This window comes from Pseudophryne corroboree, chromosome 2 (genome assembly GCF_028390025.1).
Source record: "Pseudophryne corroboree isolate aPseCor3 chromosome 2, aPseCor3.hap2, whole genome shotgun sequence".
Classification (NCBI taxonomy): Eukaryota; Metazoa; Chordata; class Amphibia; order Anura; family Myobatrachidae; genus Pseudophryne; species Pseudophryne corroboree.
In genome coordinates, this window is record NC_086445.1 from 360643759 (window position 1) to 360660352 (window position 16594).

The window sequence follows — 16594 nt, forward strand, 5'->3', positions numbered from 1 at the left end:
GCACAAGGAGAGTGTGCTGATTAATTTGATATAACACTTACCGTATATACTCGAGTATAAGCCGACTTTTTCAGCACTTTTTTTTGTGCTGAAAAAGCCACCTCGGCTTATACTCGAGTAAGCTTTAGGAGGGACACGGAGAGCGCAGCACGCGGCTCTCCTGTGTCCCTCCTGCATCTCCGGCGGCAGCGGCGTCTGTGTGGTAAAGGAAGTGCACGAACCGGCACTTCCTTTAACACACGCCGCCGCTGCCGCCGGAGAGACACAGGAGAGCCGCGCGTTGCGCTCTCCGTGTCCCTCCTTCAGAAGACAGCGCGGGAGCGACGGAGGGTAAGTATCTAGCACTGTGGGGCATATCTGGCACACCTGGCACTGTGGGGCATATCTGGCACACCTGGCACTGTGGGGCATATCTGGCACTGTGGGGCATATCTGGCACTGTGGGGCATATCTGGCACATCTGGCACTGTGGGGCATATCTGGCACTGTGGGGCATATCTGGCACTGTGGGGCACATCTGGCACTGTGGGGCACATCTGGCACTGTGGGGCACATCTGGCACTGTGGGGCACATCTGGCACTGTGGGGCATATCTGGCACTGTGGGGCATATCTGGAACTATGAGGTCTGTGTACGGGTAGAGCTGCATTTTCCACCCTAGGCTTATACTCGAGTCAATAAGTTTTCCCAGGTTTTTGAGGTAAAATTAGGTGCCTTGGCTTATAGTCGGGTCGACTTATACTCGAGTATATATATCTGTGTCTCTGAATCTGTACACAAAGTGCTATAATGTAGCAGCTGCAGCTTTTTTCCAATACAAATTCTGTTCTGCTCTGTATACAGACTGAGGGGGTTATTCAGGTCACAATAACCCTGGTCCCAGCAGCATTACGCGCACACAGAGGTTCCATCCAATGCGATCAGATTGCATTGGCAGCGAACGTTGCTGCCTGATTGACAGGCAAAAGGTGTTTGCGGGACAGCGAGGGGGAAACGGGGACAGGTCGGTAGTGTTTTTTGGGGCAGTTGTATGACATCCCACACAGCCGCTCTGATGAGAAAAATGGCTGACCGCCTGCATATGCAGCCTAGCTGCGGCTGCAGGGGCTCTTCCACAGTTGCTTTGACCGCAATTAAATTGTGGTCGCAGAGGCTGGGCAGGCCATTCTGCAAAGAAAAAAAAAAAGATATGCCCAACATAAGCAGTTGCACGGGACCTAGCGGCTCACTCATGCCATGCATCTCACACTGCACAGCGTATTGAGGCTAGATGTGTGAGGACGCATCTGTAAATGAATGTTGCTGGAAATCCAAATATTACAATAAGGACTTTATGACATTACTACCAGTTAGTTACAGAAAATTAGAATGCGTGACCATCAGCCAGGATTTGGTGATAAATTTATAAAAGAAAAGTGGGGGATATATAGTTATTTAAATAATGAAATAATAAGATTTTACTTACCGATAAATCTATTTCTCGTAGTCCGTAGTGGATGCTGGGGACTCCGTCAGGACCATGGGGATTAGCGGCTCCGCAGGAGACAGGGCACAAAAATAAAGCTTTAGGATCAGGTGGTGTGCACTGGCTCCTCCCCCTATGACCCTCCTCCAAGCCTCAGTTAGGATACTGTGCCCGGACGAGCGTACACAATAAGGAAGGATTTTGAATCCCGGGTAAGACTCAAACCAGCCACACCAATCACACCGTACAACTTGTGATCTGAACCCAGTTAACAGTATGACAAACGTAGGAGCCTCTGAACAGACGGCTCACAACAATAACAACCCGATTTTTTTGTAACAATAACTATGTACAAGTATTGCAGACAATCCGCACTTGGGATGGGCGCCCAGCATCCACTACGGACTACGAGAAATAGATTTATCGGTAAGTAAAATCTTATTTTCTCTGACGTCCTAGTGGATGCTGGGGACTCCGTCAGGACCATGGGGATTATACCAAAGCTCCCAAACGGGCGGGAGAGTGCGGATGACTCTGCAGCACCGAATGAGAGAACTCCAGGTCCTCTTTAGCCAGGGTATCAAATTTGTAGAATTTTACAAACGTGTTCTCCCCCGACCACGTAGCTGCTCGGCAGAGTTGTAATGCCGAGACCCCTCGGGCAGCCGCCCAGGATGAGCCCACCTTCCTTGTGGAATGGGCCTTGACAGATTTAGGCTGTGGCAGGCCTGCCACAGAATGTGCAAGTTGAATTGTGCTACAAATCCAACGAGCAATCGTCTGCTTAGAAGCAGGAGCACCCAGCTTGTTGGGTGCATACAGTATAAACAGCGAGTCAGATTTTCTGACCCCAGCCGTCCTTGAAATATATATTTTCAATGCCCTGACAACGTCCAGCAACTTGGAATCCTCCAAATCGCTAGTAGCCGCAGGCACCACAATAAACTGGTTCAGGTGAAACGCTGACACCACCTTAGGCAGAAAATGAGGACGCGTCCGCAGTTCTGCCCTGTCCGAATGGAAAATCAGATATGGGCTTTTATACGATAAAGCCGCCAATTCTGACACTCTCCTGGCTGAAGCCAGGGCCAGTAGCATGGTTACTTTCCATGTAAGATATTTCAAATCCACCGATTTGAGTGGCTCAAACCAATGGGATTTGAGAAAATCCAAAACTACATTAAGGTCCCACGGAGCCACTGGGGGCACAACCGGGGGCTGTATATGTAGTACTCCTTTAACAAAAGTCTGGACTTCAGGAACTGAAGCCAATTCTTTCTGGAAGAAAATCGACAGGGCCGAAATTTGAACCTTAATGGACCCCAATTTGAGGCCCATAGACAATCCTGTTTGCAGGAAATGTAGGAATCGACCCAATTGAAATTCCTCCGTGGGGGCCTTCCTGGCCTCTCACCACGCAACATATTTTCTCCAAATGCGGTGATAATGTTGTGCAGTCACCTCCTTCCTGGCTTTTACCAGTGTAGGAATGACCTCTTCCGGAATGCCTTTTTCCCTTAGAATTCGGCGTTCAACCGCCATGCCGTCAAACGCAGCCGCGGTAAGTCTTGGAATAGACACGGTCCCTGCTGAAGCAGGTCCCGTCTTAGAGGTAGAGGCCACGGATCTTCCGTGAGCATCTCCTGAAGTTCCGGGTACCAAGTTCTTCTTGGCCAATCCGGAGCCACGAGTATCGTTCTTACTCCCCTTTGCCGTATAATTCTCAGTACTTTTGGTATGAGAGGCAGAGGAGGAAACACATACACTGACTGGAACACCCACGGTGTTACCAGAGCGTCCACAGCTATTGCCTGAGGGTCTCTTGACCTGGCGCAATACCTGTCCAGTTTTTTGTTGAGGCGAGACGCCATCATGTCCACCTTTGGTTTTTCCCAACGGTTCACAATCATGTGGAAAACTTCTGGATGAAGTCCCCACTCTCCCGGGTGTAGATCGTGTCTGCTGAGGAAGTCTGCTTCCCAGTTGTCCACTCCCGGAATGAACACTGCTGACAGTGCTATCACATGATCTTCCGCCCAGCGAAGAATCCTTGCAGCTTCTGCCATTGCTCTCCTGCTTCTTGTGCCGCCCTGTCTGTTTACGTGGGCGACTGCCGTGATGTTGTCCGACTGGATCAACACCGGCTGACCCTGAAGCAGGGGTTTTGCCAGGCTTAGAGCATTGTAAATCGCTCTTAGCTCCAGTATATTTATGTGAAGAGACATCTCCAGGCTTGACCATACTCCCTGGAAGTTTCTTCCCTGTGTGACCGCTCCCCAGCCTCTCAGACTGGCATCCGTGGTCACCAGGACCCAGTCCTGTATGCCGAATCTGCGGCCCTCTAACAGATGAGCACTCTGCAACCACCACAGAAGAGACACCCTTGTCCGTGGCGATAAGGTTATCCGCTGATGCATCTGCAGATGCGATCCGGACCATTTGTCCAGCAGATCCCACTGAAAAGTTCTTGCGTGGAATCTGCCGAATGGAATCGCTTCGTAAGAAGCCACCATCTTTCCCAGGACTCTTGTGCATTGATGCACAGACACTTTCCCTGGTTTTAGGAGGTTCCTGACAAGTTCGGATAACTCCCTGGCTTTCTCCTCCGGAAGAAACACCTTTTTCTGAACCGTGTCCAGAATCATTCCCAGGAACAGCAGACGTGTCGTCGGAGTCAATTGAGATTTTGGAAAATTCAGAATCCACCCGTGCTGTTGCAGCACTACTTGGGTTAGTGCTACTACGTCCCCCAGCTGTTCCCTGGACCTTGCCCTTATCAGGAGATCGTCCAAGTAAGGGATAATTAATACGCCTTTTCTTCGCAGAAGAAACATCATTTCGGCCATTACCTTGGTAAAGACCCGAGGTGCCGTGGACAATCCAAACGGCAGAGTCTGAAACTGATAATGACAGTTTTGCACCACGAACCTGAGGTACCCTTGATGTGAAGGGCAAATTGGGACATGCAGGTAAGCATCCTTGATGTCCAGGGACACCATAAAGTCCCCTTCTTCCAGATTCGCTATCACTGCTCTGAGTGACTCCATCTTGAACTTGAATTTTTGTATGTACAGGTTCAAAGATTTCAGATTTAGAATAGGTCTTACCGAGCCGTCCGGCTTCGGTACCACAAATAGTGTGGAATAATACCCCTTTCCCTGTTGTAGGAGGGGTACCTTGACTATCACCTGCTGAGAATACAGCTTGTGAATGGCTTCCAATACCGTCGCCCTGTCTGAGGGAGACGTTGGCAGAGCAGACTTTAGGAACCGGCGAGAGGGAGACTTCTCGAATTCCAACCTGTAACCCTGAGATACTATCTGCAGGATCCAGGGGTCCACCTGTGAGTGAGCCCACTGTGCGCTGAAATTCTTGAGTCGACCCCCCACCGCCCCTGAGTCCGCTTGTAAAGCCCCAACGTCATGCTGAGGGCTTTGCAGAAGCCGGGGGAGGCTTCTGCTCCTGGGAAGAAGCTGCTTGGTGCACTCTCTTACCCTTTCCTTTGCCTCGGGGCAAATATGACTGTCCTTTCGCCCGCTTGTTCCTATAGGAACGAAAGGACTGCGGCTGAAAAGACGGTGTCTTTTTCTGTTGGGAGGGGACCTGAGGTAAAAAGGTGGATTTCCCGGCTGTTGCCGTGGCCACCAAATCCGATAGACCGACCCCAAATAATTCCTCCCCCTTATACGGCAATACTTCCATATGCCGTTTGGAATCCGCATCACCTGACCATTGTCGCGTCCATAAACTTCTTCTGGCAGATATGGACATCGCACTTACTCTCGATGCCAGAGTGCAAATATCCCTCTGAGCATCTCGCATATAAAGAAAAGCATCCTTTAATTGCTCTAAAGTCAATAAAATACTGTCCCTATCTAGGGTATCAATATTTTCAGTCAGGGAATCCGACCAAACCACCCCAGCACTGCACATCCATGCAGAGGCGATGGCTGGTCGCAGTATAACACCAGTATGAGTGTATATACTTTTCAGGGTAGTTTCCAGCCTCCTATCCGCTGGATCCTTGAGGGCGGCCGTTTCAGGAGACGGTAACGCCACTTGTTTTGATAAGCGTGTGAGCGCCTTATCCACCCTAGGGGGTGTTTCCCAGCGCGCCCTAACCTCTGCCGGGAAAGGATATAATGCCAATAACTTCTTTGAAATTAGCAGTTTTCTATCGGGGTTAACCCACGCTTCATCACACACTTCATTCAATTCGTCTGATTCAGGAAAAACTACAGGTAGTTTTTTCAGACCCCACATAATACCCCTTTTTGTGGTACATGCAGTATCAGAGATATGCAAAGCCTCCTTCATTGCCGTGATCATATAACGTGTGGCCCTACTGGAAAATACGTTTGTTTCTTCACCGTCGACACTAGATTCGGTGTCCGTGTCTGTGTCGACCGACTGAGGTAAAGGGCGTTTTACAGCCCCTGACGGTGTCTGAGACGCCTGTACAGGTACTAACTGGTTTGCCGGCCGTCTCATGTCGTCAACTGATTTTTGTAATGTGCTGACATTATCACGTAATTCCATAAACAAAGCCATCCATTCCGGTGTCGACTCCCTAGGGGGTGACATCACCATTACCGGCAATTGCTCCGCCTCCACACCAACATCGTCCTCATACATGTCGACACACACGTACCGACACACAGCAGACACACAGGGAATGCTCTTATCGAAGACAGGACCCCACTAGCCCTTTGGGGGGACAGAGGGAGAGTTTGCCAGCACACACCCAAGCGCTATAAATATATAGGAACAACCCTATAGAAGTGTTGTCTCCCTTATAGCAGCTTAATATATATCAAAAAACGCCAAAAAAGTGCCCCCCCCCCCTCTCTGTTTTACCCTGTTTCTGTAGTGCAGTGCAGGGGAGAGTCCTGGGAGCCTTCCTCGCAGCGGAGCTGAGCAGGAAAATGGCGCTGTGTGCTGAGGAGATAGGCCCCGCCCCCTATTTCGGCGGGCTCTTCTCCGGAGTTTGTGAGACCAGGCAGGGGTTAAATACATCCATATAGCCCCAGGGGCTATATGTGATGTATTTTTTAGCCAGAACAAGGTATTCTCATTGCTGCCCAGGGCGCCCCCTGCAGCGCCCTGCACCCTCCGTGACCGTTGGTGTGAAGTGTGTGACAACAATGGCGCACAGCTGCAGTGCTGTGCGCTACCTCATGAAGACTGAAAAGTCTTCTGCCGCCGGTTTCTGGACCTCTTCACTTTTCGGCATCTGCAAGGGGGTCGGCGGCGCGGCTCCGGGACCGGACTCCATGGCTGGGCCTGTGTTTGATCCCTCTGGAGCTAATGGTGTCCAGTAGCCTAAGAAGCCAATCCATCCTGCACGCAGGTGAGTTCACTTCTTCTCCCCTAAGTCCCTCGTTGCAGTGAGCCTGTTGCCAGCAGGACTCACTGTAAAATAAAAAACCTAAAAACTTTTTCTAAGCAGCTCTTTAGGAGAGCCACCTAGATTGCACCCTGCTCGGACGGGCACAAAAACCTAACTGAGGCTTGGAGGAGGGTCATAGGGGGAGGAGCCAGTGCACACCACCTGATCCTAAAGCTTTATTTTTGTGCCCTGTCTCCTGCGGAGCCGCTAATCCCCATGGTCCTGACGGAGTCCCCAGCATCCACTAGGACGTCAGAGAAAAAACAGATATATTCAGCAGAGGTGAGAATAAATATCAATAGGACATTAATTGGGAATTACTGTGAAACACTTAGGGAACAATTCAAATGTTTTTTGGGAGCCTGAATGTGCATATTGCCTGTCACTTTAGACAGGGCAATATGCAAATATTTGTTCTGGCGCCGGGAGCCCATTGTTTTCGCGCTTGTTACATCCAACAGCACCGGGTTTCGCTGAGCAAAGTATTGGGCGTGACAAGAAAAATGTGTGAAAAGCCAGACTTTTTGCACATTTCTGCTTGCTCTTCCCCAACTTGTTTTTTTGCACCCCGCTAAGTAATGGAAGCCTGATGGAGCAATGCAATTGTTTTTGGGCATTCATTAATTATTGCGCTTGTCACACCCAAATACTCCGGATTTAGCCATGCAAAGCAGCTAAACCAGTCTAAAATACTGAGCACGACAAGGAAAATGCAGTTTTGGCCCTTGAAAGCCAGATTTTCACACATTTCTGTTTGCCACCTTACAACGGCGCGAGCAGAAGTAATAGGCACCCGCAGCATGCGTGCCCGATTGGACGAACAACTGAATAGCTCTGTTGGGAGCAAAGCACCCCCCAAAAAACATTTGGATCACCGGCAGCAGGGAATCTAAATTGCTTAAATAAATCAATGCTATAATAACAACTGTATCCAAATAAACAGGATACATTTAAAAGAAAAGCCTCACACACAGGACAATTTAGGAATGTTGACTCACTTCAATATAAAAACAAACAATGTAAGTAAAAGGAGATATGGATAGATATTTGGTGATGAAATACAAATCAAGATAAGTCCTAATTGGGTATTCTGACTACCATTGCTACCTGGGACCTTAAGGAGGCACAGCTTAGTAGGGGGAGCTACTAAAAAAAAACCCTATATGCTCTGTTATGTGCCTTCCATAGAAGGTTATTTTTGGCACGCATGTCTTGGCATTCATTTATCTTTTTAAACAATAAGGAGATTCATGGTAAGAACTTACCTTTGTTAAATCTTTCTGCGAGGTACACTGTATTCCCCAGGGAATTACATTGTGGGTGTGGAGTTGGATCTTGATCCGAGGCACCAACAGGCTAAAAGCTTCGACTGTTCCCAGGATGCATAGCGCCGCCTCCTCTATATCCCTGCCTCCAGGCACTGGAGCTCAGTTTTGTTAACCAGTCCAATGCAGTAGCAGGTAAGAGAGACAACAGCTAGCAGCCACATACACTTACATTCTCACGACAGGAGAAGGTACCTGCGGCTAATGCCATACAAACCCAAAGAAGCTGTGTGTCAGAGTGGGCGCCCTGTGGAATCCAGTGTACCTCGCAGAAAGAGATTTAACAATGGTAAGTCTCACCATAAATCTCCTTTTTTGCAGCGGGGTACACTGTGATTTCACAGGGAATTACATTGGGGATGTCCTAAAGCAGTTCCTCATGGGAGGGGACGCACTGTAGCGGGCACAAAAATCCGGCGTCCAAAGGAGGCATCCTGGGAGGCGGAAGTATCGAAGGCATAGAACCTTATGAATGTGTTCACCGAGGACCATGTAGCCGCCTTGCACAATTGTTCAAGGGTCACACAACGGCGGGCTGCCCAAGAAGGTCCAACAGACCGAGTAGAATGGGCTTTGATGGTAGCAGGAGCTGGAAGGCCAGCCTGTACAAAAGCATGTGCAATCACCATTGTAATCCATCTGGCCAAGGTCTGCTTATTAGCAGGCCAGCCACGTTTTGTGAAAACCAAAAAGAACAAAGAGAGAATCAGATCTCCTAAGCGAAGCTGTTCTCTTCACATAATTACGGAGAGCCCATATCACATCCAAAGACCACTCTTTGGAGGATAAACCAGGAGAGGTAAAGGCCGGAACCACAATCTCTTGGTTAAGGTGGAAAGATGACACCACCTTAGGCAGATAACCAGGGCGAGTTCTAAAAACCGCCCAGTCACGGTGAAAAATCAGAAAGGGTGGCCGACAGGACAAGGCACCCAAGTCTGAAACCCGTCGAACAGAGTCAATAGTCCGCAAAAACAAGACCTTAAGAGTAAGCCACTTAAGGTCCACAGACTCGAGAGGTTCAAATGGAGGGCATCCAAAACAATCTACAAATCCCAAGGATCCACAGGAGGAACATAGGGAGGTTGAATCCGTAAAACACCCTAAATGAAAGTATGAACCACACCGACAAGGCCGAAATATGAACCTTGAGGGAGGCCAGACGAAGGCCTAAGTCCAGGCCCTGTTGCAGAAAAGCCAAAAATTTGGCAGTACTGAACTTGTACGCATCATAATTCTTAGCCGAACACCAGGTGAAGTAAGAATTACAGACCCTATAATAAATCCGAGCCGAAGCCGGTTTAGGGGCTTTCAGAATAGTTTGAATGACGGCCTCAGAAAATCCCTTGGCCCTCAGAACTGAAGCTTCAAGAGCCACGCCATCAAAGCCAGTCAGGCCAGATCCTGGTAGGGCCCTGAACAAGGAGGTCTGGGCTTTGTGGAAGTAGAAGATGATGCTTTATCGAGAGACCCTGCAGGTCTGAGAACCAATGCCGTCTGGGCCACGCTGGAGAAGTAGTAATCCTCATTCCTGCTTGGACTTCCTTATTAACCTGGGCAGGAGTGACACTGGAGGGAACACGTATGGCAGCCAAAAGTTCCATGGAATTGCCAGGGCGTCCACGAACGCTGCTTGAGGATCCCTTGTCCTTGCTCCGAAGACTGGAACCTTGTGATTGTGTCGAGACGCCATCAGGTCTACATCAGGTAGGCCCCACTTGTCCACTAGGAGTTGAAATACTTCTGGATGAAGGCTCCACTCTCCGGTGTGTACGTCCTGACGACTGAGGAAGTCCGCTTCCCAGTTGAGAACCCCCGGAATGAACACTGCCGATATGGCTGGCAGATGGCGTTCCGCCCATTGAAGAATCTTTGACACATCCAACATTGCCATGCGGCTTCGAGTGCGGCCTTGATGATTTACGTACGCCACCGTGGTGGCGTTGTCCGACTGTACTTGAACATGCCTGTTCTGTACCAGAGGCAGGGCCAGTCTCAAAGCACTGAACACTGCTCGCAACTCCAGAATGTTTATCGGGAGGAGAGATTCCTCCCTGGTCCATCGACCCTGAAGAGAGTGTTGCTCGAACACCGCGCCCCAACTCCGCAGACTGGCATCCGTTATTATAAGGACCCAGTTGGAGATCCAGAAGGGACGATCCCTGCTCAATTGCTGGTCCTGTAGCCACCAGGTCAGTGACAGGCGAACCTCCGGAGTCAAGGAGATCATGTGAATCCTGGTCCGGTGAGGCAGGCCGTCCCATTTGAAAAGGATTAACCTCTGCAGAGGGCGGGAATGAAATTGAGTGTACTCCACCATGTCGAAAGCCGACACCATGAGGCCTAGTACTTGCACTGCGTGGGCGAGATAGGAAGCATCTTATCTTGTCCTGAAGTTTCAGAACTTTCTCTGGAGACAAGAACAACCGTTGGTTGTGGGTGTCCAATTATGCCCCCAGGTGCACCATGCTCTGAGCAGGGACTAGTGAGGATTTCTTCCAGTTGATGAGCCACCGGTTGGCTTGCAGGAATTGCACCGTCAGATTCAGATGACGGAGGGGAACCTCCGGAGAGTTCGCCAGGATAAACAAGTCATCCAGATACAGCAGGATCCTGATACCCTGATGGCGGAGCATAGCCATGACCTTGGTGAAGATTCTCGGAGCAGTGGTCAGACCAAAAGGTAAGGCCTGGAATTGAAAATGTAGGTATCGCTGATGCAACATGGCAATAGGTATATGCAGGTAAGCATCCTGTATGTCCAGGGATACCATCTAGTCCATGGGCTCCAAGGCCAGAACAATAGAGCGAAGAGTTTCCATATGGAATTTTGATACCTTCACAAATTTGTTGAAAGACTTGAGGTTGAGAATGGGCCGAGAAGACCCATTCAGTTTCAGAACTAGGAACAACGTTGAATAGTACCCCCTGCCTCTCTGAGCCAGAGGCACCAGCACTATCACCCCTGTGTCCAGGAGGGATTGTACCACCAGATGGAGAGTTTTTGCTTTTACCAGATCCGTAGGGATGTTTGTTGTATAAAACTGGCGAGTGGGACATTTCTTGAAAGAGATGGCGTATCCGTGACTGACGACTTCCTTTACTCAGGCATCTGAAGTGGTCTGTAACCATACCTGAGCAAACCGCAGAAGTCGGCCTCCCACCCTGGGGTCCCCCAGGAGGAGGCCCGCCCCGTTATGCATCAGGCTTGTCTGTTTTGGAAGCAGGCTGACGGGCAGCCCAGGAACGTTTAGGTTTGGGCTTAGTGGATTTGGACGTGCGAGGCTGTTTCGGGTATGCCTGACCCTTTGCTTTACTTGGAGGTCGAAAGGAGCGAAAGGAAGTACCTTTAGACGTCAGAGACAAAGGATTAGCACTAGGCATACAGGCAGTCTTAGCGGATTCTAAGTCAGCAACAATCCTCTTGAGCTCTTCCGCAAAAAGGATGTTTCCCTTAAAGGGGATCACCTCCAAGGTCTTTTTAGAGTCCAGATCTACAGACCAGGACTGCAACCAGAGAATCCTGCGAGCCAGAACGGACGTAGTAGACGCTTTGGCCGCCAGGACACCAGCATCAGATGCCGCCTCCTGAATATAATGAGAGGCTGTAATAATATATGACACTGTCTGGCATTATGAGGAAAGAGCTTTTCTGAAGAAAGAAGACTTCTTTCAAAGAAGACTGCACAGGCAGGTCAGAGCCTTATCCCCTTGCTGGACTTCACCACCGGGTACTGCAGGGCCTATTTGAAACGGATTTTAAGAAAACCGACCTGTGCCCCTTGCCCTGGTGGTCTAGTGGGGTCCCTGTACGGCCACAGTGTCCACGCCAGCACGCGCGGTACGTCTCCGGAGACCGCGCCGGATCAGATTTCAGTGGGTCCCGCGCCTGGGGGACCCTCTTACCTCCTCCAGAAGATGCGGCCACGTGATCCAGGAGAGCAGCGGCGGGTGTGTGCCTTGAAGTGACCGGAGCCTTCCGCTGTAAGTAGCCGGCAACCAGGGCGCGGGAGTATACAGCGTCGCTGGGGGAGCCGCAGCACGATACGTCAGTATGACATATAGCACTTCTAAGTGCATGTGCTGCGGCCCTTGAAGTCTTCTTTCTTCAGAAAAGCTCTTACTTACAAACTGAGCTCTAGCGCCTGGAGGCGGGGACATAGAGGAGTCGGCGCTATGTATCCTGGGAACAGTCAAAGCTTTTAGCCTGTTGGTGCCTCGGATTAAGATCCAACTCTACACCTCCAATATTACCTGCGGAATCACAGTGTACCCCGCTGCAGAAAATATTTTATGGTATACACTATGGTCTTTCCACCTTCTTGTTTTGCATAAATTCACCCTGAGAGATCGATAGAAAATAAGTGAAGGGATTTGAGCCAGTGGATGTATTACCAAGACTGAAGGGACCGGAAAAGCATTGTGATAAAGGGACGGGTGGTCTTCAGTATGCCGACTGACGGGAACCCGGCGCACAGTATACCGGCGCCGGGATCCCGACAGCCGGCATACCGACACTTATTCTCCCTCGTGGGGGTCCACGACCCCCCTGTAGGGAGAATAAAATAGCGTGGCGCGCGTAGAGCGCTACCGTGCCCGTAGCGTGGCGAGCGCAGCGAGCCCGCAAGGGGCTCATTTGCGCTCGCCACACTGTCGGTAAGCCGGCGGTCGGGCTCCCGGCATACCGTAGTGAACCCAAAGGGACTGCTTCTGTTGACTGACTGGCCTTGTTCATGGGCACAGTGAACAGGTTTCTTGAACTGTGTATTTGCCTACAGCTTGAATAGACGAACTATTGCTTAATTGCTCTATACAGATTGATTCATGTTTTTAACCAACTGATTAACTACGTTTTATCTACCTTTGGGAAAGTGCGCAGGAATCATCTTTTATTATTGTTAAATCAGGACTCATTGCCTGGTACATTTTGAAGAGGACTTGCAAGACAGTAAAATCAGATTGCAGGGTGTCACTGCCATGTATGCAGTTATTATCTTGCCCACTTAAACATTTTCCAGGAAGGAATACTTGGAGACTAAGGGGTATATGCAATTGCGGTCGAATTCCCGAAAATGTCGAAAAACGGGACATTTTCGCCAAATTTTTTTTTCGACAACGCAAATCAGTACTTTTTGTCAAAAAAAAAGGAATTTCCAAAATCGCCTGGTCCTGGTGCAAAAAATACGGGGGACAAAAAGAGTAGGGGTCCCCCGTATATTTTTTGTACCAGCACCGGGCTCCACTAGCTGGACAGATAATGCCACAGCCGGGGGTCACTTTTATACAGCGCCCTGCGGCCGTGGCATTAAATATCCAACTAGTCACCCCTGGCCGGGGTACCCTGGAGGAGTGGGGACCCCTTCAATCAAGGGGTCCCCCCCCCAGCCACCCAAGGACCAGGGGTGAAGCCCGAGGCTGTCCTCCCCATAGAAGGGCTGCGGATGGGGGGCTGATAGCCTTGAGTAAAATAGGTACAGGTACCAGCGGGCCAGTTTTTCCACCCGCATGCTGGTACTTGTGGTGCTCCAAGTACCAGCTTGCGGGGGAGGCTTGCTGGGACTTGTAGTTCTTCTGGAAAAAACAATATTCGTGCATTTTACTCAAGGCTATCAGCCCCCCATCCGCAGCCCTTGGATGGGGGGGGGGCAGCCTCGGGCTTCACCCCTGGCCCTTGGGTGGCTGGGGGGGACCCCTTGATTGAAGGGGTCCCTACTCCTCCAGGGTACCCCGGCCAGGGGTGACTAGTTGGATATTTAATGCCACGGCCGCAGGACGCTGTATAAAAGTGACCCCCGGCTGTGGCATTATCTGTCCAGCTAGTGGAGCCCGATGCTGGTACAAAAAATACGGGGGGCCCCTACTCTTTTTGTCCCCCGTATTTTTTGCACCAGGACCAGGCGCAGAGCCCGGTGCTGGTTGTTAAAATATGGGGGATCCCCTGTCATTTTTCCCCCCGTATTTTGGCAACCAGGACCGGCTCAAAGAGTCCGAGGCTGGTTATGCTTAGGAGGGGGGACCCCACGCAAATTTTTTTTCGTTTTTTTTTTTACAGTTTTATCACTTTTTTTTAACATTTTTAAAAATCGAATCAAAATCCGTGAAATCGGCCGTTTTTCGACAGCGGGACTGTCAAATCCGTTTTTTATTGAATATGTAGAATTCCGGCACCCACCTGCCGGAATTCGACGGTCGAATTGTGTCGAATTAAAAAACGGGCGAAAAATTGCCGCAATTCGCCGGCAATTGCATATACCCCTAAATATATTAACAGTCTACATGCAACTACTAAAAGAGAATACTAAATCATTCAGGATGTAAAAATGTAACAGGCTGATAACCTGTGTAAAACTATATAACACACACATTCCATACATCACTTATCTGTAAGTGCAGTGTTTGCTGGACATTCACCATTACCCAATTTATACCCAATGCACTGTGGATTATTGCTAGAAAAAAATAGGTGTAACCTGTATTGGATGACACAACTGGATATCTATTATATACTGTTTTATCATTTATATCAGTTCATGGTATTTTACAAATTTACCTAATTCTGAGTAGTATTGATGTGTGCTATGTATCTGTAATCTTATAAAATAAAAAACTGAAATATAATAATGTTCTCATTTTGGTAATGTTAGACAATGTATACACCTGCTTTACCATTCTGTATCTAAGCAGAGGTTCTAAAATTAGTTAAGTGTATGTAAACAATGGCAATAATCAAAATCCTGCCCCTCCGGCGCTGTTCTCCCCCTGTGCCCCCACTGTCTCCTCCGGCGCTGCTCTCCACCTGTGCCCCCACCGTCTCCTCCGGTGCTGCTCTCCCCCCTCTCCTCCACAGTCCCTCATCTCAGTCCGACATTTTTTTATGTCGGACTGAGATGGTCGGGAACGGTGCCAAATCCTGTCGAATTTGGCCCCGTTTCCCTCAAAAGTACGTGAATCGGCAGCTAAACCTCCGATTCACGTACTATTCGACAAGTCGAATTCCCCGACTTGTCGAATAAAAATACTTGGGATGGAATAGGTCGAATCACGATTCGACCTTAAAAAGTCGAAAACTGCCGTCTTTTCGACAGACGGCAGCTTTCGGCACTAATTGAATATACCCCTATGAGTGAACTGCTAATACGAGATGAGCCAAAGGATTGTATACACATGTATTTCCATGTGCCTCTGACTTTTACATACGACTGCCCACTTTGTCAGACATATATTTTGTTTTTGTTTTTTGGAAATGCAAACTGAACACAAAATGCAAAAAAAAGCACATATAAGGGATTTCATATAATATACAGTATATGTAATTCATGTGGTATTTCATTTCCATTTTAATAAGCAAAAAACTACAGTGTATATGTAAGAAGCCAGGAAATATAAAGTAATACTTTCCATACCTCCATATGTCGTTCCAACTCTTTTAGGAGTGTTGGGTACTTGTCCAAACGCATGAATGGCTTACTTAGGCCTGTCGTTAGCACAAGAATACCAGGGCTGCTGGCTCCTTTTATCTCCATGAATTCTCCAAGGTCCTCACTACAACACAGAAATTAAAGTCATCCTATCCATATACTTTATTTTCAATTATTAACTTTTAAAAGGCCCTTTACGAAAGAGCTATATCGTTCAAATTATATATATATATATATATATATATATATATATATAGTATAGAGAGACACACACACACACACACACACACACACCTATTACATGTATACATAGCATACTGTTCTTATTCAGACAACAGAGATCCACAAAATCCTCTGGCATAATACCAAAGCAGAATGCAATTAATAGATTTACGGTGGTTCAGAACATAATAATAATAATAGAGACCAGGAGCCACATATAATAGCCCGGGAGCTGCCGGACATTGTGCAAGTCTGCCTGTATTTTTACAGCGCCAATTATTTACAAGGCAAAACCAGGTTGGTATGGCCTTGTAAGTGATTGCCGTTTTAGAAATATGGTCTGGCTCACACAAAGTCTCACACCTCCGGCAGCTCGCAGGCTATTACATTTAGCACCAGGTATTACAGACATTTGGTGTAGATGTATTTAGCCTGGAGAAGTGATGAAGTGATAACTGGAATATGATAACGCACCAGCCAATCAGCTCCTGTCATTTTTCAAACATGTAATGATTGGCTGGCACGTTATCACCTTCCACTTTTCACTTCTCCAGGATTAATATATCTGCCCCAAAGTTGTTCTATCCAAGAAAGTGGACATTTACTAGAATATTAAGATATTAATATTTCAGCTTACAATACACATAGTACTGAACAGTGTGTGATAGTATGTGCGGATGGAATATACAGACTCGATTATGTTTAGAACCTTTGCAAAAAACTTGTATATATAAAATGTATCCTTTTGTTGATGTTATTTTCATACAAGGCATTT

General features: G+C 48.4%; 1 protein-coding gene across 4 annotated transcripts in view; it reads right to left on the minus strand.

Moving 5' to 3' along the window:
- ARHGEF7 (Rho guanine nucleotide exchange factor 7) overlaps positions 1-16594 on the minus strand; it is a 379118-nt gene that overhangs the window by 73932 nt on the left and 288592 nt on the right. For all 4 annotated transcript variants that reach the window (XM_063953160.1, XM_063953162.1, XM_063953161.1 and 1 more), the window contains exon 10: positions 15583-15721. In XM_063953160.1, the coding sequence (XP_063809230.1) occupies positions 15583-15721 (139 nt within the window). The remainder of the gene's footprint in view (positions 1-15582; positions 15722-16594) is intronic.